We start from the raw sequence: 23,170 nt of genomic DNA on the forward strand, positions 1-23,170 counted from the left end.
ATCAGCCTTGGTATGTCTAGTAATCGATCGATTTTCATTCCGGTACCGGTTTTCGAGCAACAATTGAAAGCAGAAACGCCGTTCAAAGAAACACTTTTGAACCAAGCTTCTTCCGTCTCACATTTTGCTGGTGCCTTCAGTCGAACAGTGGCAATTTCTTGTATAATTGGCTACGGACCGATAAGCGCAAATCGATCACATTCGACGGTACTTGACAAACTGAGAACACATACTAGGATCACTAAACGATACATTCGGAAATCCGACAGCTAGGTCGCCACACTCTACTGAAAGAAACTAAATCGATACGACGGTTTTCGCACGCGCAAGCCGATGGGTGAACTCAGACCGATCCAAAACAACCGCGGCACGGCGGATCGAGGTTTGGTCGAGTTTATACATTGAGTTTGTGTGTTTGGAATGGCTTTCGGTAGACTTTTTGTTTCAGTGAGCATACGTAAAAGATGAACTTAAATTCGGAGTCAGTATCGCGTCCCCTCTTTTGATTAAAAATATAAGCAACTTTGCATCCTACGTTGCAACGTGTCACCAATTTCCATCGATCAAATCAAATAAATTCTCGCATAACGGATAAGTTAAGCAAAAGTTCGCACGCTTCCCAGTTTTACTCGAAATAGAAATGCTATAAAATTCCAAACGGTGTACATTTGCGCCCGAAGTCCTTATTCCTACCATTCTTATAATTGCGCCCTGTTTTGATGGTTTTCCGAAAACAAATGCATAATGAGTATAAAATCTAACAGAATCAGTGTGTTTAGTGTGTGGTTTTACCAAAAAAAAAAAAAAAAAACAAGGAAACAAAAAACATCTACAACTTTGCGTTCTAGCAAATGTTACGCTCTGAAATGTTGCGAAAACAGAGTGCCACCCGGCGGCGGCGGGCGCTCTTGGGTATGACGCCGGCAATTGGCACTGTGTGATGTGCATCGCCTGGAACTCTGCTTGTTGTTGGTCGACTGGGGGTGCACCCCCTTACTCGTGTTCACTCGGGGCCCCTGGATAGTAGTACGGTGGGGGGCGCTCGTATTCTGCCGCCGGTGGAGCCATCGGAGGGTTCTGGTAGCGTGGCGGAGCACCGTCCCAGTTTCTGCAAAGACGGAGACGGTGAAAATTTACAGAACACGTGCAGTGATAGGAGCGCTAGCTAAAGTTACTGTGTTGGGGGAGGACCGAAGCTAACAAAATGTCTCGAAGGCAAAATGTAAAAACATGTAAAAGAAAGACAAATTTTGAATCTATTTACACAGCCACACGTACACGCGTCACCATCATTTCGCGACTCCATCAAACGATCGTCGAAGGCATACACCACACAAAGAGTTCGCTAGGGCTCTTGGACTCCTTGGACACTCTTTCAGACTCAAGGTTCTGATGGTTTCCACATGCCAATACTGCTTCCTTACTCCTAAAACAGCCAATCAGTACCTGTGTGCTCTCTTTGTCCAAGAGAACTAACTTTTAGGTCTAAGTTTTGTTTCGAACATTTGAACACCATTGCCATTAGTAAACTCGGAAGCTAAACTGACTCATCCACAGCAAGAGGCGCAGCAGGAGAATTCCGGAATAGGATTCGTATTTCCGCGACATCGACAGTGCTGGTGGTGGTGCAGGGATTGCTAATCGCCACGAGAGGAAAAGACTACGGGGTTACGGGAAGGGACACAGTGTGCGTGCCGTGACCATTCTCAGTCGTTCGTGCGCGTTTTACTCACGGATCACAGCAGAGTTAGGCACGTCAGTGATCTCGTGCCTTTGTGTGTTTGTGTTCGTGTTGTGTTTTTGTCCCCCAAAACGCGGCTCTACGGAATGGGACGATAGTGCTGCTCGTGTGGTAAACCGAGCCCGCCGGACCGCAGCCGACTATCGCACGGCATGTACTGGCACCTTTCGAAGACAGCGTTCCGCCGGGGGAGGACACAACACGCCCGGTCAGGCAAATGTTAGCGGTAAGAGACAACGGTAAATAATACATTTAGATGATACCCATTCACATTGCGTTCCCTACACAACATGTTGGAAGGATTTATCTAGTATGGCTCGCCATCAGCAATAGAGAGGAACTAGAGAGTGATAGATGTAAGCGATCCTGAGGGGGGTACTAGGGTAAAAGGAAACAGTCAAGGGCGCGAACTGGAACTACTACACCAACAGCTAGAAGAACGTACACAACACAAGCGTGCACAAAGTGGAAGTGGAAATAAAAAGGATCGAAGCAAACCGCGCATAGCAACATTCCGTTAAACACCTAGGAAAAGAAGGGTCGATCAATGGGTCGAATTGTAGATGTACAAAATGGTGCGTAAGACGCCCAAAGTCCAATCAACCTTTAGAGACCGTAGTGCAGCAGAAGGAGCAACTATAGGGTGCGCAATCTTTACCATTCTTTTTATCTTATTAAAATAATGGCTGAATGTACACTAGAAAAACAGGACAACAGTGCGGCCAGAAGAGGAAAAGAGAGAGATAATGTGAGAAAAAGAGAGATAAAGAGAGAGAAAGCGAAGAAGTTAGCACGACCAGTGTGTGAGAACAACACCCAACAGGCATACAGAAGCATTGACGCAGTGAGATGGAAGGATAGAAAGTGAATCAGAGTCAATCAAAAGAAGGTCCATAGAGACACATGAAGAAACAATGGGAAAACTACGGCACAACAGTAGCACAATAGATCGGATCAGATTAGTCAGCATCACGGTGAGACAGCGAGAGAGAGAACGAGAGAGAGACAATAGCGATAATGATCGAATGATTTTCTGAACCTGTCACGCTCTCTTAGTGTCGATCTTCCTTACGATGCATCTTTCCTCGTTCCTCCTTTCACTCTCCCTCTTTTTCTTTTGCTTTCTTTCTCTCTCTCTCCACGAGGGCCACTCCTAGTACTGGCCATCCCGGGTGGGCTTTCGGTTGGCCGCAACCGAATCAGTCTCAATATCGCACAGGATGACCTCTCTTGCTCTAGGAGAGCTCGCTGCGATCAGTACTTTTCATAGCCACTGTCGGTGCGCGCCGACGAGTGCTTCCCGCTTGACTCTTCACTGGCCAACGAGCGGGGCCTCCGGAACGACATGGTGCGGAACTCGAGCGGCGACGGAGTTCGAGCCGGCAGCAAGGCCATCGAACGCACCGAACCAACGCTACTACTATTGCTCCGGCTAACACCGCCACGCTGGCGATGTGGGCTGTGGCCGGGCCGATTATGGTGCTGGTGGTGCCGCCGATGCCGTGGCGTAGGTGGCAGGTATGTTGCCACCGTCAGCAGATCGGTCGAACCACCGACCGCCGTCGCCACAGGTCCCTCGCCCAACGAGAGTTCGCCGGTGTCGTACTGTTTCAACGCTGAGTGGAAGTCGTCGAAAAAGCTGTTACTAAACAGGCGGCTCAATGCACGGTTCGGCGAATCGGTGACGGGTGCCTCGTGGTGTCTTCCCCGGCCGCCGCCACCGCCGGATGACTGAAAGGACGACGAGAACGACTTTCGATCGCCGCACACCGGAACAGGAGAACCGCCCATTGACGACAGTTCCTGGGGCGATTCGATCACCAGCGACATGGGCAGTGACATTGGCAAGGGGGTCGAGTGATGACGCTGGTGGAGGTTGTGTTCGTGGTAAGCCGGTTGGTGGCGCTTGGTGGATGTTAGTAGTAGTAACGACGGTGAGGAAGCCGACGGTTCACCAGGAATTAGTACCGAAGGAATGTGCGACTCACGACTGTCCAGAAGAGCAAAGATGAGAGGGAGGAAGGAATTAGCGACGGATTGACCAGCGCCAGGTACCCCGTCGGACAGAACGAGGTAGAAACGCATGTTTCTTGTGGTGGTGGATGTATTGTGTTAAGGACTCAGGACACTTTACACACACACACACACACACACAGGCATGAAATCTAGCGATGCACATGGAAATGCACTAAACAACTTCGTGCATATGGTCATTGAGGTAGGTGGAACTACACAAAAAATCAGGCTTCCTCTCTCTATCCCTCTGGCCCGTTGGAGTGTGTTCGTCCCAGTTTCCCCTTTTTCTCTAGCGCCTATCACTCTGCTGCTAATCTACGCCACTATTCTAGCACAAAAATCAAACACGAATGCACGAGAAGGTGTCGATCGGATCTAGGCATCAACTTCACATACGTTGTATGATCGATCTTGTTGATTGTCAACGATACTCATCAACCTTTGCAATAAACACACGCACACAAACACACATCGTTGGGGGCTTCAAGGGTCGATGGAAATGCTCCAACAAAAAAAAACAGTACATTAATGTGTATGCTTATGCTCGATAATGATGGAGATTGTGGCGATTGTACGTATGTTCGTATGTGAACCGTGTGCACGCTGTTTTGTGTGTATGTTGGGCGAGGGGTCCGAAGAAAAAACGCAAGCGGCCTCCCTTTCGACGGGGGGCCTCTTTTCGTTACGTTTTTCCTTTCGCTTCACCCTACTCTGGCTGGCTCGTAAGTGATCGGTTAGCCGAAACGTAGTGCCGTATCTCTCCGACAGCAACGGTAACACAGGCGTACTTACTTCGGGGCCATATCATTGTAGCGCGGGTCGCGGCTGTGCGAGGGGCTGCCTTCCTCGTAGTATATCTCCCGCCGGTCGCGCGAATCCCGACGACGGTCCTGCTTCTTGCGGCGCTTGTTTTTCGGTCCACTAGAAGAAGCACAGTTTGTGAGAGAATAGGGAAGGAAAAATAAATATGATTTCAACGCGATGCGCGCGGCATTGTTCAGGCCTCTATCAAATGAAGGCGCAGTTTTTGCGCAGTTCATCACATTAGGCACTACTCGTAAATATACAATACAGAAACGGAGGAAAGTGAAATTCCCGGACACTAACTAGGGTGTGAAAACGTTTGAAAATAAAACTTCAAATTATATTTCGTTATTCCTATAGTATTTTGAAATGCCGAGGAGCCTCTCTGATGGCACGATAAGAAAAAGGACGATGGGTGGTAAAATAAAGCAAGTAAGGAACCACTCGCAACCCAAAATGGAAAGAAACTAAAACGATCGGAACAGAAAACACGAAACACATGTAACGCAGGCAGGCAATCAACAGAAACAGGTTATGTATGGACGGTTTTGCTACAAACAAGATGCTAAATGTATGCGCTGTTACTGATACTGGTTAGTGTTTTAATGGACTCATATCACGACGACCTGGGGCGGCCCAGTTTGGCACAACCGTTTCGACAAACATCGAAAACATTTTCCAAACAACTGTAAAATAGACCGCCCGCTACCGAAATTCCATCCTACTTGGGCCGACATAGGAAAGGTTCGGCCAACAGTTCTATCATCCCGTTGGCAGCGTTGTATGACTTTTCGAAAGACAGAACAAAACTTACCTCGCCAGAGGAATATTATCACGCTCGGTGTAGGCGTCGTACAGATACTCACTGCGAATGAAAACGGAAAAGTGACAAGAAGAGAAACGATACCACAAAACATAAAAAATCGCACTTTAAAGCTGCCATCACCACCACACGCACGCACGCAACACTTGCACACAGCAATAAAGAGGATTGTGAAAGATTTTGGCTTATCAATATTCTCGGGGGAGTAACATAAAATACCACTCTGGGGTAGAGAGCTCTCGCTTCACAAGCCGGAAGCTGGGAGAAAATCGACCACAACCAACTGTAATAACACATAAACTTAAAGAAATCTACGATTAGAGGTCCAAAACAAGGAGAAACTAGGTGAAAAGGGTGAAAATGATACCATACCAAACCATAGCAGAACAATGCACGTTTTGCTTGTACAACGAACGTGTAATACAAACTCGAGTGCAATATGCTTTTTCTAGCGGCGTGAGTGAGTAGATGTTTGCCAAAAAAGGTCCCTCCTGTGACCGCTTCGGGTCGAGAAAATAGGGAACAGCGAGAACAGTTCACGACAGCTGCTGCGCTTTGGGGAGTTGTCGCGGGACCAGTGCCATCATGTACTGCTTTGTCCCGGGGCCGAAACGTGAATCATTGCCAAAAGAACACGTTTAAAATTTTCGAATTTAAAAGTGCCAAAAGCTCTCTGAAGACAACAACATGTTCGGTCTCCTCTTCTTTTCGTGAACTGTTTGCTTTGCGAAAAAAAAAATCCTTACTTTATCTACACAACACGAGAAAAAAGGGGACATGAACAGTGATGAGGGTTACATATGAATGTTGCCTGGCAAAAAGCAAACGTCACTAAACGGCTCTAAACTTACCTATTCTACTATCGCTTCCCAAATAACTTCTATAATACATCCGCATCCAACGGGCCAAGGATAATGCGCTACATTAAGGGGTATCATGCTCAACACATGCTTTTGGTTTTAAAATGCAACAATGCTAATAGGATTAACAACACCAAATAGAGATGAAAGTCGATGAAAACAAGAAGAAATGATATATACAAACAAAACACATCCCCATCAGTGCCTTGCTAACTACTCAAGAAAACGAACCGACCGCCTCTCGTCTACTTCCGTTTTAGTATAGATAACGATTGTTTATTGCACCACAGTTACTCCTTTGCTCCTTGTCCCGGTGATGATACATAGTTTTTTCGGCTAGAAATCATGCGTTTAGTAAGCGACCAACTGCTGCTGCTGGTGGAATGGAAGCGCGTGCACTACACACCTCTCATCGTAATACTGTTTTATTAAAACTAAGCGTTTGCCGCTGTGAACATGCAGGGAATCTTACTCACTAATAGGGCACATGTTATTATTGTCTAGCAAACAGCTACGCGGTCAGGAGTTACAACGAAACAACACTACGCCACACACCTACGCCTTAAACTTATGGTAAAACTTAAAGAGCTAACTAAAAAAAAAAATGATTGCACTACTGATTGGAGATGTTTTAGAAAATATTCAGCTCTTTGGATCGATATCGATTGGCATGCAGTGGAGTGGAAATATCTTAACTCCTTTACAAGGAGTACATTCGGGGATTGGAGAGGATTGGAAGAATATCTTTGGCACTTACGATTCTACCATCGGCCCCGGGTAGGGGTCCGACTTTTGGTACAGCGTGGATAGTTTCACACCGAAGATGATCGACGGCAGGAAGAGTAGCAAACACCAGCCAACACCTGCCCAGAATCCATTCTAAAACGGAGCGGAAAAACACCCGATTAGAGCGTAAGATTCTATTGTGACAATCGAGGCAAACGGCTCAAATACTTACGAATGGATCGACGACTCGTTTGCAGGACGCCACTATCATCGACTGGTAGACGTTGTACACTGGTCCGCAGAGACCAATGTCACGCTGGGTCGCATCGATCACCAGGTTAATGTAGGCGAAGATCTGCTGCGTGAAGCCGTTCACCAGCTCCTCGGTGACGTTTTGCACGAACGTTTTACCGTACTTGTTGATGTACTCCTCCGCTTCGGTGATTTGGGTGAGAAATTTGTCGATGGCATCGGAGAATGACTTTTCGCCAAACTTCAAACTGCTGTCCAGCGAAGTGGACAGTTTAATCAGTTGGTTCGTCGAAGCAATCATCGGATCGACGAGATTCGTCTGCAAAAAAGAACGCACAGCACACCGACATGGATTAAACCAGTGCCCAACGGATTGCTGAAGACGGACACGAGGGGACGCGGGCTCGCGATCAGCTTACCTGATAGGAAGACAGGTGGAGTGCTTGATTTTTGAGGTTCACTTTAATGTCATTCATTTCCTTTCCGGGTGGCACACGGTTGGCTACTTCGCGCAGCTTTTCAGCAATCTCATTCAGGTTGTACTCGGTAATGTTGAAAGTTAACTAAAAATGCCCAAGAAATGGTTTTAGTGTTTGATCAAATGACACGACAAGTGCGATTTACTCCGCGCACGAACACTCACGTTGTCCGTAAATTTATCCACATCGAAATCGTTCAATTTTGACGAGCCCAATGTTTCGATGTCTCTTCTAGCCTCGGGCGTTAGAATTTGTACCGGCTCGATCCGGATCTTGTCCTTCAACGCTTCCAGCTCGCGCGTTATTCCATAGTCCTCCGGGTAGTCGCGTATCGTTCGTATGTCGACAAAGTTGTGCATCTTCAGCACCTTGTAGATGGATTCGTTTCTTTCGCAGGAAACAATCACCTCACCAATGTGAATCGGTTCAATCGTTTCGCTCGCACGCAGCTTTGCCTTGGAACGCTCGGTTTGCGACCGCAGTTCCGTGTACAACCGATTCAGGTTCACGAATTGATCAACATAGTTGATCAACTGATCGTCGCCCGGGTTGCGTAGCGAATCACATGCCGCGCGGCGTGCCACGGTACCAACGAGGAACGAGGCCAGCGATACGGCCAGAATCACAGAAAACGTCAGGAAGATAAGGGCAACGGCACTGCAAGAAGAGCGAACAACAGAAGGATCAGGATCGAATGAGCACACAGAGGCGGCGTCTGACGATCGTTTTCGGTGCACCACTTACAAAATTAAAAACCGTCCACCGGCACCCTTGTTGCAGCAATCGTCACCGTAACCATCCGGGCGTTTACCGCAGATACCGCACAGCAAACCAAACACCAGGCAGATCAGAATCAACAGCAGCACCGAGCTAATGCCGAGCCCCGCATAATACCGGTAAATACTGTACTGCTCGATGTACTCGTCGGCGGTGTCCAAATGCTTGTACGAGTTGTTTCCCAACACGTTGGCAACGTCATTCAGACGAACCGTGAGCATGTCCGACACCTCCTTGATGGCTTTGCCGGTCGAGTCGGATGCGGCCTGCACTTTCGGGATGTTTTCCAGCACCGTTTGCTTCAGCCTGTTCTTCAGCTGGTTCATTTGCTCGACGCCATTGTAGATGGCACCGCCCAAACCACTGTCCGTCAGATCCGTAACGCTTTGAATGATTTGCGATAAATCTGGCAGCTGGTGGATGGGAAGGAATTTAAAATACAAACGTTAGAATGCTGGGTCTAACTGTACAGTTGAGAAAGCAATGGCACGTCGAAAGAACATAAGAAAACCAATTATTAATACAGGTAAATGCTGCACAAAGGTACACGTGCACCGCGTTTCGTTAGAGATTAAGTTTGCATCCTTCGTAACTCGATCTGGCAAGGCGCTTTTGTAGATGCTGTATCTGTATTAAGTTAATCCTAAGATTTCATTTTCCAATTAAACCGTTTATAATCGGTTCCGTTGTTGATTCAGGTTTGGGCACTTCCAATTCGGTCCAATTGTTTTACAGCTCCAGCCAAAAGTATGCAAGTCAGGAAAGAGTGATAACAAACAACAACGGAAATACATACTGACACAGAAGATAAAACAAAATCATCGTTTTAATACACACATACCAACAAACACACTAAGTATTATAAAGTGTAAAACATATTGCAACAAACAATGTGTTAGAGATCATAGCATACAAAATGAGAAGATAATAAGAACAGCACACACACACACACGATCGATTGGAACGAAAGAATAGACAATATGAACGTAACATAAACTTGTCCAACACTAGCACAGAAAAGCCAAAAGAATCACCTACCCTGGGGAAGTATCTGTCTTGTATCTGTTCGATGATGAGAATGTGGGGTTGAAGAGAACAATGTCCGAGATGAATAAAATTTCAAGAACCGGTTAGTAGCACAATGGTTTGTATAGGTGTTTCGCATTAGTGGTGGTAGTAGTGAAGGTGATGGTGGTGATAAATAAAGGATGATATACCTGATTCCCGTGTCTCTTCCCTTCAAATGTACTGTTTGTTTAGGAGAGTGTTTGAATAAATTAAACGCAAGCTTCATCGATGGTTTCGAACGACATACGGTGATGACGAAAAACGATGGAACATAAAATGATTTAACTTGCTTCATGACAACAAAGCTTCATGACATGATATTATCAGATGAACAATGAACGTATAAATAAATGTTCAAATGAAAGCTGAATGCCATGGACGAATGAACAATTGTTTCGTTTTCATGATTCAATAGAGTGATAGAGTTTGATCGCTTGGAATTTGAGGAAACTAACACAAAATTACACAAATAAAACAATTAACAAAATTCACAATTAACAAGATGATTTGTTGCATGATCACGATGCCGATGTTTTGCATAAACAAAAACTGTTGCTAGTCGAAACATAAATTAAACGAAACTTGTTTAAATACCAATCTCTATACGATTGAGATATCATATCTCGTGGCAAAGAAAATATCACCAATCCAAACCAGAAGGTCCTTTGCACTGATCTGATAAATGATGAAATCAACGAAACCATCCACAAACCAACTGTGTTAGTAGTAGCGCCCACGTATGTCAATCTCGGTGGGCCGCGAAATTAGGATTAGTTTCAGCATATTCGATTAGTCGAATTGGCCGCCACCTTCCACCACCATCACCAACACACACTCAAACGCATCAAACATTATTATCAATGGTGCCTGACGCTAAGAGCACCAGCTGCTGCTGCTGCTGCTACTTACCGAGTTGTAATCGATACCGTTCACATTCAGACGCCCAATCTTGTAGTCGTCCATCACTTTGATGCACTCCTGGGTGCCACATTTGTTGAGCGATGTCAACAGCTCCCTTTTCACTCCTCTTAGACCTAGGAATGAAGTGAAAAGCAATACCATTAAAATATTATCCATCAACATGGAATGCGATCCATTCCTTACCATCGTTCAGCTGGGAAGCGGTGATTCGCAGATCACTCGTCAGTTGCTTCATCTTTTCCAAACTTTCCCGGATGCCCGGTAGCTTTTCGACGAACTCGTACAGCTTGGTCAGCTTCTCGGCCTTCGATTCTTCCTCCAGTCGCTGGATGATGTTGCCGGAGGCGTCGTGCAACATTTGCTTCAGGTCAGCGTTCAGTTCCTGATAATTCTTGTTCAACAAGTGGTCGATGTGCGTCGAGGTGGTCTGCATGAAGAGTCGCGTATCGTGCACTCCCTGCCGAGCGGAAGTGGTTATGTTCTCTACGCCATGCTGCATGTAGCTGTTCGTAACAAACGCCACGACAACCCCAAATCTGCACACGGTGGAAACAGAACAGAAAACCTTAGTGTCGGAGAATGCACGCTTGCTGCGCTTCAGGCCCAAAGGGCATAGAAGCCATTTAAAACCCCGACGGGTGGGTCAGTGGTGGCACCGTCGTCAGGAGGTTTACTTACACCAGTGCCGAGGAAGAACAGATCAACAGGAAACCCAGTACCGCTCGGCGGCAGGTGTCGTGTTTCTTGTCGAAGGGCTGCGATCGGCCACCGCATCCGCCAAAGCACCGACAGCAGCACAAACAGAGGCCCATGATGGGCATGATCGCGATCGTTACTACGCAGATGGCCGTCACCAGCAGCAGCGCCCAGTACTGCTTCAGGAGCGGGCCCCAGTTGTTGTCTTTAACATTTGGCCCCGCCTCGATTGAGCCTTCCTTTACGATGATATAACCTAAGGCGAAACGAAAAAAGGATTATTAAAATCCAGTTCGTCATCGATTTGTTTGCTCCATCGTGTGCACCTACCTTCTGGAATGGGAGTTTCATCGACGAACAGGTTGATGACGTGATTGGTGATTTCGTACAGCGGCGCCATACCACGCGCATTGTACGACTTTGAGCTGAGATAGTCGGCAGTATCGTTAAATCGGGTAAATTCAGTCGCGCGGATTTTCAGGATCGGTTCCGCCTGCGCCACCGCTACGAGCGCACTAGGTAGGATGAGCAATAGTAGAGGGAAGCCAGCGAGCCGCAGGCCCTTGAGCAACGGTTGCCGTCGTTGGGACACGGTCGCAGAACCGGATACGACGTGTGCCGCCATTGTGTGGTGTTTAGGTGATGATCGTGACGATGGTCACTCGGTCCTCGATTTCGGGTGGTTACGTTTCACTGTTGGTGGCAGACTTTACGCTGTTGGCCACTATGGGTTCCGGTAATTCTGGAGAGAAAGCACCAAGAGAGATAACGAGAAACATATTACACATGATGCTTAAGGTTATACCATACTTAAAAGTACGTCTGCAAAAGATAATATCGCTGAAGGTTACAATCGTCTAATGGATGGCTATAAAAACTATGGCCTATAATAGTTTGGTCTTTTGGTTTTCCCAGCATCACGGACGTATTGCGAGACCGCTATCCACGACCAACCGTAAAGCTCGGAAGGCTTAAAGAATCTCACAATGCTCGCGTTGAGAATTAATATTTTTTAGCAGAATCATAAAATGATCACAGTAATAAAATTGTTCATGCGTCGGCCTCGTCTCAGGGTTTTTCCCATTTTCGTTTCGATGATGCTACGACTGACTTGAGAAGAAAAGCATCGCAAGCGACAAAAGAACATACGCACCGTTCAAGCGATGTATTTCTGCTGTTTACAACCAATCGTATGCGTCATAGAAATAGCTTTGGGGACAGCGTTGTAAAACCGTCTTGTCTTTCACGGTCCACCACAGAAAGGATTCCGATGTTGCGGTACAGTTAATCCTGTTCACGCCAGATCGTAAAAAACCCTGTGTCTTGCACCAATATTCTCTCAGCAATAACGGACACATTTTATGCGTGTAAGCGATCGCGAGACGGACCCAGAGGCGACGGCCAATGACTCATTTGACCAGGTTCTGGTACGCTACGCAGCAAACACCGTCGAATTGCACGGCGGAACTGAAGGTCCAAAACCGGAAAATGGTACACGAGAGAGAGACAGACACTCACAGCGGAACCTTCACCGGGTCCACAAATAAAGCGGCACGCCATTCTTCAGTCAAACTTCACGCGAAACGGTTTGCGGATTAAGAAAAAAAAAGAATCTTTTCTTTCCCAAGTCGCACTAACATTATTACTGCTAACGATGCCGATTTTACAAGCTCTCAACCGCAGACTCTGTCGAACACCATGTCCATTTATTGCTCCGTCGACAGCACCGTTTCGTGATTTATTTTCCGCTCTGTGCGCGTTTGTCCATGTCGCGGCGCCGCTGAACAGAAGTCAGTGTGAAATACCGGTTTTCCGTTTCGGTTACGGTTGGCCAATCATCATCAGCTGTTCTTACGGAACATTACAGGGGACGACAGCGGGTAAAGGTTTTCAACGCTATGGCCATTCGAACGGGAATGAAATATTCCATAACGGGGGCCTCTACCGGAGAGTAACGAGCTGGCCAGTACCAGATAATGTTAGGATGTGAATTGGACCAACTACCACAAAGACAAGACACTTACAGGCCGCCAAGAAAGGGCAAAAGAATTAAAAACATATCGTACAAAATCGAGTCTCATTCGTAGATAGTTTATTGGAGTGAATTCTAATGCTAAGGCTCACATCCAACATACATAAGGCGTAGTTAAAGCAAAAATAACACAATACCAGATGCGCTCGAATCATAAGCCAATTAGCCAAATTAGATAAGATAATACCACACCCGAAGGCGCGAAAGTGCAAGGAAAAAGCATCGAGCATCGCTGCAGCATGAGTCATGAAGGTAGCAGACAACTCTGACACACACATGAGCCAGCGTCTCAGGGGTTAACCGACTTGAAACCCAAACGTACATGCTCTAAAATTATTCTCTCTCTCAGCTTCCCGACGGTTCCCGCCGCGGTGTCGTTAACAATTTTCTGTGCCAAGGAACGTGCCGTTCGAGTTCGGTGGATGCCCAACAAAACACCGTGGCGTATTGCACCGGCCCAAGCGGCTTTGCGTGGGTCCGCAACAGCACACGCGCGTGACGTGATGCGACGAAAGTGGCCAACCTGAACGTGCCTTCGCTGCCACCCATCAGCGCCGTTGAGAAGTTGGGAGTCGCCATCACCGCATGGGGTACACAACTCTGGGGAATGTAGAACTTGGCTGTGTCATTCGGCTCCCGGGGGGTGTACCGACTGACTGTGGGACGCTACACCCGGGACGGGACGGGATGGGAAGTTTGACTTCTTTTAACAAACTTTCTTGCGCACAATTCGCGCTTATGAACACGCTTTATTTTCCAAACAACTGTAACGGTTTCGCACGTCAAGACGAGAACCCCCCAAAAAGCCCTCAGTGAGTCAAGTAAAGGTGATGGAACGCACGTCTACGGTGGCGTAGTTCTGCCGCAAAGCGAAGCAGCATAATACATTCCATCGGACCATGTTTTCATTATCGTGGTCACCACCCATCCCATGCACCCCCCACGAGCCACCCAGCAACGGTTCGGGTCGACATGTTTCCGCATCGCCCAAGGTCCACGGTGCGTTACGAGCTATTGTGCTTTTGCATATGCCGGTGTTGAAAAACCAAACAACAACATACTTTTCCGCTTGCTAAACCACTCGTTTTTCTACGCGGGCGAGCGACTCAGAAGTTGTGTGTGGTAAGGGCCGAAAGGGTTACTGTTTCATCATCATCTCGCACAGAAGGTCCACGGTGCCGCGCCCAAGAAGAAGAAAACCCCCCCAAAGTGGCTGCCAGAAGCAGGAAAAACAAAACGCCCGTCTGTTCTCAGGAAGACAGCTGCACCATGTCTTGATCGTGCGCCGCTGTGTAAGATCTTTGCAGTACATGGCTCCCATGAGACGATGGGGCGACAGCCATTTGCACATGGAATCGGTGGTCATTTCATGCGATTAATGTCCGTCCGCCGCGTCCGTTGCAATCAAAACCGATTCACACATTCTGCCAAAAGCGATGTGAAACGATCACCGAAGCCAGTTTTGGAGTATGTGAGTCACAAGCGTAAAGTTGTGGAAAACGTCCGATGAAAGTTTGTGTAAATTGCAGACTTAACGAAGAAACAGCTCTCCAAATTTGGAACTTCCCTCACCAAATCGGGAAAAGCCGATCAAGTGGGTCAATCAGTCGTGAGACTGCAACGTTTCGCATGCTAATTTGAAGCGCATACAGAAAGTTTTGATGAACCATATGAAATCAATAGATCAAAATGTCCTTTATCAACGCTTACTCCCTTCTAAAATGCGAATAAAAACATCAAAAAGGGTACCGAAATGCCTGAAATCGTGCTAAAATATTACCAAAACGCAACTGTAACGTCATTCGCTCGTAACACGATGATTCACAGAGGAGTTCAATAAAAAAAAATACAATCGTTTCATTTCTTGTTCAATAAACACAACACCGTAATGCGTTATCGCTGAATAAAGAGCATTTCTCGCCAGTAGTGATAACAAGAATCAGCGCCAGTGTTTGTTCTTCTGCTATCATGTGTCGTGGAGCGTGGAGTGTAGATCAAACACGGACAAAACACCACACAAACGGTGGTTCTTTCTGCGTTCAAAACTAATTGCTGTCCTGCGCTGAGTAGCGAGTGACAAACATTAATCACTCGCGACACATAAAACCTGACACATGGCACAGCAAAAGACGAAATATTGAAGGGCCACAACACGGCATGTGGAAACGGTCGAAACTATCCACTCTACCAGCACACGTTGTGACATTAGGAAAGCTATGTTTGAGCGATCCATTACTCCGTTCACCGCTAATGGCCGATAGAACCGGGAACTAAATTAACCCATCCAATCGCAAGCTGGCTTCCCCGTTGACGTCGTGTCATGCCACATGGCACCCACCAACGATTTGAGCAACAGGGCGGGCGGTCAGTCAAGTAGCAGTGGGCTGACCAGCGGGGCGCGAACGTTTAATTGCTTCTAAATTCTTTCGGCTAGAGAACCACGGCCACAGCCAGGTGGCCCCAGATTAGAGAATGAAGTTAAAAGTCGGCTTCTTGTACCGATCATAAAACGGTTACGCTGTGTGCGACGACCATTCACTATTCGCTTCCTTGAAAAACCTGCTCCAAGAAAGATAGTGATCTGTGGACAAATATTGTATTGAACAGTTTGTCGTGTTAGTAGACGGACAGACAGATAGACAGACAGATAGACAGAGAGACAGACAGACAGACAGACAAACATAAGTATTTATATTTTCTGTTCTGTTGTTCTTTCTATTTCTGTTCTGTTGCACATAAATAATAAGCTGCACGTGGCAAGAACCTTTGTGGATCGCATTGCGGAATTGCATAAGGTAACTATTACAGTTGATGGAAACACGTTTCCCAGAACCTTCGTTGATCACTTCAGATCAGAAAGAACTCGTGCTGTTGCTGACAATTATCACATTTCTTATAATAAGTAACCTAATAAAGGGTACAAAAACCGTACCTGAATTTCGTCCATACCTGAATGTGCCTATCGGACGACGAAAAGGCACGTATTCTTGCGTAACACCAAACCAACTTATCATACGAGAAGGAAGTCGCCCAAGTTTTTCCCTCAAACTTTAACCACGCGCGCCACCAGGCACGGGAAGCCACTCGTTCAGCGGTCCGGAAGTCCGGCCGTTCATAATGTGGGCACACCAACAACAGGCACATCCGAAACCAAAAATAAAGGTACAAAGAAAACCACCGCACGTCAACCGTAAAAACCGCGACGCAGTTTCTTTTCCGATCGCATAACCTGAGAATGTAGGTTGTTCCCGCGGGAGAACGACCTCCTCGGTCACTCTCCGCCAGCAGTAGTAACACGATGATGTTTATATTTTCTTTTCGTTTTGAGCCCCCCGCGGGCCCTTTGAGAGGCACTACTGCGGAAAGGGAAATTAAATCAATAATTTTATTACCTTGCACCGCCAGCAGCGTTGGCACAAACAACATCTCCGCAGCGCGCGGACACGGTGATGCATTCTTTTTTCTTGCGCAACGAAATGAGGTCTCGAGTGCGTCTGAGCAGTCGCGCGGTGTCTATCATCGGCATTTCTGCGATTTCCGCCTGATTGTTGACTTTTCTTTATTGGCAACCCGCAACAGAAGCGCAACGGAACCGGATTGTATGTTCTGCTGATAACACGTTTGAGCGCGATAATCCTCTCTCGGTCCAATTCGATCGGTCGGGTTGGTGCATATTCATAACAATCGCATTGGAATGAAACATAATTATTTGCATAAAACTACTCCTCGATATGGTTCAAAAAGTTGCAGCATAATTTAAAAACAATTTCAACGTCGTGCACAACGTTATGACAATTCTCTACTCTTTCGCATAGGTTGGCACCTGGACAAGTGTGACCCCCGCCGGGTTTTCCCACATCTTTCGTGGGGTTTCGATGACGATGACCACAGTATTCGAAACGGAATTGAGTGTGGGCAAAATCGACAATGTGGAAATGAAATGAACTGGTCCTCTAAAAAAAAAGGCCACAACTCACTTTCGGCCATCGAATATCGCAGCCAAATAGCACAACACAAACCCTTCCCGACCTGAGCCGACCCCGGGAGACGGGGAAACCAATTTTCTTTCGCTCGATTTGTGGCACGGTTTTCGACATCCTCCCGCAGTGTAGTGGCCGCCGCCGCAGTATTTCTTCGGAGAAAGCCACACTTCCTCCGGGAGAAGCCCGAGACTTCCCATCGAACAAACGCTTTGCCAACCCTCAGCCGTCGGCGGCGGTTGCCTACCATTGGCACCCTGATTATCGTGTGGTTGCCAGCACCCGCGGCTCGGCTAACAAACCCGCGAGAAAGTGCCAACCGAGTCTAACAAATCAACCGACGGACCGACCGACCGTCAGCGGACGACACTCTCTTTTCCGAAGTGGGTCACCAGCCACTCCAAGGCGAGCGGCGCGTTGAAAACAGTCGAAAGAAACAAAGTACAAACTGCTGCGCTTCCACGATGCCCTGCTGCTGCCCCTCGTGAGCGGAGGGACCATCACAACTTTTTGTGAATCTCCAATGAGCCCTTCCAGAAAAATGCTTCTGCGGGAAGTGTACTATTTTCTTCGAATTGGAAACGGGTCTCGAAGTGGGGCCACAGTTTTATGTATTTCTTTCTGTTGGCCATTTGCTGGAGGTCGTCACTTGGAGTTCTCTACTGACCGGGGCTTCTTGCCATTGTCAATAACATAAATTTTATTTGACTCCAGCACAAACAACTAGTCCGGTCCGGTGGTAGTGATTATCCATCGCGACAAACGACCCAAGCTGACCGTAATAATACGCCATAATATTGCAAATTCTTTTCAAAGTCCTTTCCAAATGTTGCAGAAGTTAGAACAGCCTTTAAAATTGTTTGTACAATAAAATATCATTGATTCAGTACATATGGATTTGAGCTACCAGCTACCAGCATTTGTGAATCGAAAGAATCCCACCGACCGACGCATATATTTGAAAAAGCGCCAAAAAAGGACTAAGAGATGCATGATTTTAGAAAACGACTAATAATAATCACAATGAATAGCCTGCTTCCGCATCCAATGGAGCACAAATTGCAGTTCATAAAATGGTTGAGATAGAAAAATGGTACACAGCGGAAAAGAGAGAGAACCGAGAAAGACCCACCAAGAACGAACTCTTTCAGATGATAAATATTCATCAGTAATACTCACAAATACCAATCTTCCATCAAACCAACACACACACGTGCCTCCAAAGTACCGATCTATCGATTGGATAGAACATATCTTTTATTAAACACGCTGTCTCTCTGAGGGGGGATTCAATTTCCTGCCACAAGATTGTGTTCCAGGGCTCAGCATGCCCCAACGCGCAATGTTGTGTGCGTGTGCCCCGGTGAAAATGGACGCGCGGTGATAGAACCGCAAAAAAGGAAGATGTCGAAAGGGACACAGATGGTGGTGAACCTGTCACCAGTGCACGGCGTGGCAAGTGAATACCGTCCGTCCCCGTACGCCTTCCGGTCGAGCCGCCGGGTCCATCCCCCGGTCATCAATCATTCAGAGCATGACGCTCCTCGGAACCGCGGCGTACCATTACCATCTTTCTCACGAACGCGTCCCCTTCGCCCCGACTGGTCACTTTCACCCAACAACGGGTGTTGGGTTGTTGACCATCAACGCCACAACAGACTCTGTGAAACTGCCCCCCGGGAGCCACACAAAAGTCGTGACTTTTGGTCGTGACACACGCCGCTGTTCCTGTGGTTGACGACCACTGGAGAGTCCTCGACCGCAAATTGTGCAAGAAACGCGCGTCAGGAGTGCCAGTATAAAGGACATAATCGAAAAAATTGATTGAAAAATCCTACCATTCAACCACACAATGCACTCTATCCCATCCCAAGCTTCATCGGTCCCATCTCTCTGGGAACAATGGCAAGTGGCACACACACAATCCCGGGGTGCTGCATGCTGATCACCTATTAATTCTTCACCCAACCCGGGCTCCGTGGCAATCAACGTGGCAACATCATACCATTAGTGACACCTGTGCGCGCCGAGGGAACCCCACTGCGGACAACATCACTAGGAACAAACGTGGCCGGCCGCCCACTGTCTCCGGGAACTGTACGTTATCGGTTTGAAATATGCCAACAATCAACAGTGGCCTGTGTTTGCGCTGGAGACCTGAGGTTGACGAGCAACTCTCAGACGGACTCTCTAAGAGAGGCCTCCGGTAACGCGTTCGCCACGATAAGCTACTGCTGACGACGCGACATAGACATTCTTTAGGTAACGGACAAGACAAGGAAGCCACAGCCGACGTTGGACCCAACTGTTGGTGTTGGCTAGCTCCGTTGGAGACAAAATGTGGTGATATGTGGGCATCGTAAGACACGCTAAGCCGTGTCGTCCTTCGTCCAAACTAACGTGTTTCAATAAAAGCTAACGGGGCGAGCTTATCGCCGAATAGCGCTACTATCCACATTTATCAGCTGGCAACTGGTTTGGAGGTGGTTCTGATTTCTGGACCTAAACATGTGTCATTTGCAAATGATACGCTCGGACGCTTCGTGACAAAACCGCGTAATGGTTGATGGTTTCTCCAATCCGTTTTTGTAGTCCAGAAATGGATTATTTCCCGACGCCCGCCACAAAGTATGGTTTCCTGGTTTTGGACATAACTCTGAATCAGAAGCGCCTGGGCTTGGCTTCGACTGACTTGATTGATGTAATAAAGAATTACACAGGTGCGTGTTTTTATAACACCTCTAATCGACATTAGCTTCTACGCCGTTGTTGACGCCCTCCAGTATGTTTGATCGAAGGTTTTCCTAGATTGTACTGGGTTATTCATTAAATTCGGAGCCTCGATTAGAAAAACACATCTTCATGATTTGAAATACACTTTGAGATTCAGTATGGCCTTCCTGAACACCAATACACTTGTTCCAAGAAGACTCCAATTTATAAATTCTATCTTCATGGATTTTTGCCATTTTCAAAATGCTCTTGCGACACGGTACATTGTTTCATTTTTAGCGAATGCGGCGCCCATTTTGCAAACAGTTTTCTGGAACCCAATACTTCAGTCAAAATATTGATTATACTGCTCAATGAGATACCATTGAGGCTACTAAATCTCAGACGTCAGACGATACTAAATCTCTTTAAGTGATTCGATGATTTTCCAATACGATATCCGCTATTTTTTACGATTTCAGGCATTGTGTCTGTTTTTTTAAGTGGATCGTCTTGAAGGCTTGCACGACCACGTTTAAGCTCAGAGACCTCCCTTTAAATGTACTAATTGAAGGCGAAGAATCCTTATACACTTTCAACATTCGTCCATAAACTTCCTTTGCTTTTAACCTTCTAAAAATAAAAGTTCAATCACATCAATTCAATTTTTCAGTTGTAAAAATTACTGTGACACGTCGATACTAAATGGTTTGTAGAAAAATATTAAGTGACCGATTGAAATGAAACTTCACATACTTTCATATGTACGAAGAATGTACCAATATAACCAAAAAAAATTAGGCTCGTAGCAGCGCTCTTTGTTACCGAGGATCCGAATTTAATGAACAACCCAGTATATAAAGTATGGTGGACCTATAGAAAGTGCATATCCGGCAGGCGAAACGTCTTCTCAACAAACATACTCTGCGCAGCTCTGAATCGGATCATATTGTCCGCCCTCAGCAGTGAACTGTCAAATATCTGGCCCGATGAGGCATTACACGTCCCGCGTTTGAAAACTTTGCCCAACCAACTTTCGCGGCGGCGGCTTAGCGTGAAGTCGAAGAAAATAACAGAATTCTGTCGAGGAGGGTTTAAAATGACACGAAAAGCTGACATTCGATACATTTTTCCCATTTGCTTAAAAGAAAACCGAAGACTCTACTGCCCCGTGCAGCAGCTCCCAGTGACCCAGTGACCTCTTGTGTTGACAGCCGACGCCGACGAAACGCTCCCCACGCTTGCGGGGCCGGGAAAAGTTAATCCAGAGACAGTGTGCACACCCAGGGCACTCTGTATGTGCCGCCTTTAGGGGTTTCCCCGAAAACCCAGGCCAGGTGGGCGTGTGGTGGTGCGCTACCAGCTGTCCTCCACAACAAGCTCCGTGCGTTTCATCGTGGACGTGTGTTAAATAACCTCTCAAAAGCGGGCGCATATCGCTGCACATGCGTATGGGCTGCGCTCTAGCGACGTCTGGCGTTAGCAAAAATGCAAATGCAGCAATCTCAACCGGTTCTGTGAATGCCACACAGTGCTACGACCTACGACCAGCGGCGCCGCCGAGGATATCGCGCACGACTTGTCTGGGGAATTGCAAAGTTCTGCGAAAATTCGTCACACCATCGTGTGGACGTGATGCACGACGAGAGACTTTTGAGCGAGGTAAAACGGTGCATGATGCATACCCATACCCATGACCCATGGTGCATGATGCTACATACCCAATGTGTGAGATATGATGGATCTGAAATGAAACGGAAGATAACATTTATTAGACATCTCCTAGCATTCAACACGGCAACAGCGAGTACTTCAAAATAAAGCCATGACTCAGTCGTAGCACGGAATGTGGACTTTCTTCTGGTGGAATTCCCAACTGTAGTGATTCCCCCGGTCGTCGTCGCCGAGTGACCATCACACTGGTCTGCTGTCTGGTCACGGTTTATCTCCCCGACGTCGAGGTAATTCAGCATGAAATGAAAAATGTCGCCCCTGTCCGCCGTTGTCCAATCTACAGGGGCCGCGCTCTTTGCAGACCTCAACAAAGTGCTGGCCCACAACAGCTATTCCCTCCTATTCTTATCACCAGACTTTCACAGACCATCATCGGAGACGACTTCACCACCACCGGAAGGCGGCTATAGTGTCTTGTCTCCCAAAGGCAACTAACGCGCAAAGCAGCCCTCTTGTAGGTCAGTGGGCATTTCCCACACCGTAGATCCAATTTCCTTTTCCAATTGGCCAACAGTCGCGCGGTAAGTCGGAAACCTTTCCTTTCAATGTTGGCCGCCACGCGCAACCATTTCACTTTCAGCGTGTTCCGATGGAATCATCAGAGCCTTCGCGGCGGTGGTACGGCCGTCCTTAACTCAATAAAATCCATCGGAAGTACTTGGCCTGTGGCCTTTGCTTATCGCGCCATACCCAGATTACGACCACAGCAATCGCGTCGCTTATCGACGTAGAAAGTGCGCCAATCTGTTCCGTGTACCCATGGACTGTAAATACTTGATGGATTCCCCTGAAGGGATGGAAGCGCGCAAAGGCACCCCCCGGGGGGGAGAGTTTCATAGAAGGTCCTACCGAGAAGTTTGCAAACATCAAGCACAAAAAGCCTTTCGGAGATAACTCAACGCGGAATGCTAAAAGGTCCAACCAATTTCTTTTACTTCTTCGGTAGCAATGTTTACAGAGCTACTAGGGGCCACTCAGCTCCCACCAGACAGAAACCTCGCGCCGCTGGGGATTTGTAATGGAAAGATTGCTTCATTGATTGCCTCTGGGCAAGAGAAACGCCCTTCTTCATGGAAATAGACGAAAGCCAAATTAGATCTCTCTTTCCCCGGGCCCGAGTGAACAACCTGTGTCACCTCTGATGGTGTGGAACCTGAAACAGCTGCTCCAATGAGAAACCACTACCACACACACCTAGGATTCGAAATTCAAAACACTGTCCTATTTGTGGTCTCTGCTCCACCTGCTTCACTTACCTCCTGTGTCACACTCTCGCCACGAGCCGATATGCACGGAGGAACCCCTCAATTTCCACCACGTGCGGAGGCCAAATTTGTTTCGTTCCGCTGTTTACGGCGTACGACACCGAAGCGCCTGCTGTTCCAACAACAACCACCATCACCATCGCCGCACAGTTGGCAGGAAATTGCTGATAAACGCATCATCATCGCAATCTACGCATGATGGAGCAGTCTGATGACGATACCCACCAGCAGCACCGGCAGCGGCCCTGGCTCTGGCTCTGGGCGAGCAAATCAGATCAGATTTG

At 47.3% G+C, this 23,170-nt stretch overlaps 1 protein-coding gene across 1 annotated transcript; it reads right to left on the minus strand.

Annotated features, from left to right (window-relative positions):
- Window positions 1-865: 865 nt before the first annotated feature.
- Window positions 866-11,788, minus strand: LOC128279044 (prominin-like protein). Its single transcript, XM_053017765.1, has 12 exons — window positions 11,494-11,788; window positions 11,146-11,419; window positions 10,651-11,003; window positions 10,456-10,580; window positions 8,446-8,891; window positions 7,866-8,358; window positions 7,642-7,785; window positions 7,203-7,541; window positions 7,002-7,123; window positions 5,376-5,426; window positions 4,550-4,678; window positions 866-1,108 (listed from the first exon to the last, which is right to left on the minus strand). Exons 1-12 carry the CDS (start codon window positions 11,786-11,788, stop codon window positions 994-996), a joined length of 2,886 nt encoding a protein of 961 aa, XP_052873725.1. The 3' UTR covers window positions 866-993.
- Window positions 11,789-23,170: the final 11,382 nt, after the last annotated feature.

Source organism: Anopheles cruzii, chromosome 2 (assembly GCF_943734635.1).
Source record: "Anopheles cruzii chromosome 2, idAnoCruzAS_RS32_06, whole genome shotgun sequence".
Lineage (NCBI taxonomy): Eukaryota > Metazoa > Arthropoda > Insecta > Diptera > Culicidae > Anopheles > Anopheles cruzii.

Excerpts from the sequence above, each read along its gene's own strand:
- LOC128279044 (XM_053017765.1), bottom strand. The coding sequence starts at position 11,788 with ATGGCGGCACACGTCGTATCCGGTTCTGCGACCGTGTCCCAACGACGG. Across the intron at positions 11,420-11,493 it reads TGAAACTCCCATTCCAGAAG|GTTATATCATCGTAAAGGAA; the intron begins GTAGGTGCACAC and ends GTTTCGCCTTAG. Across the intron at positions 8,359-8,445 it reads GGTGGACGGTTTTTAATTTT|TGCCGTTGCCCTTATCTTCC; the intron begins GTAAGTGGTGCA and ends CTCTTCTTGCAG.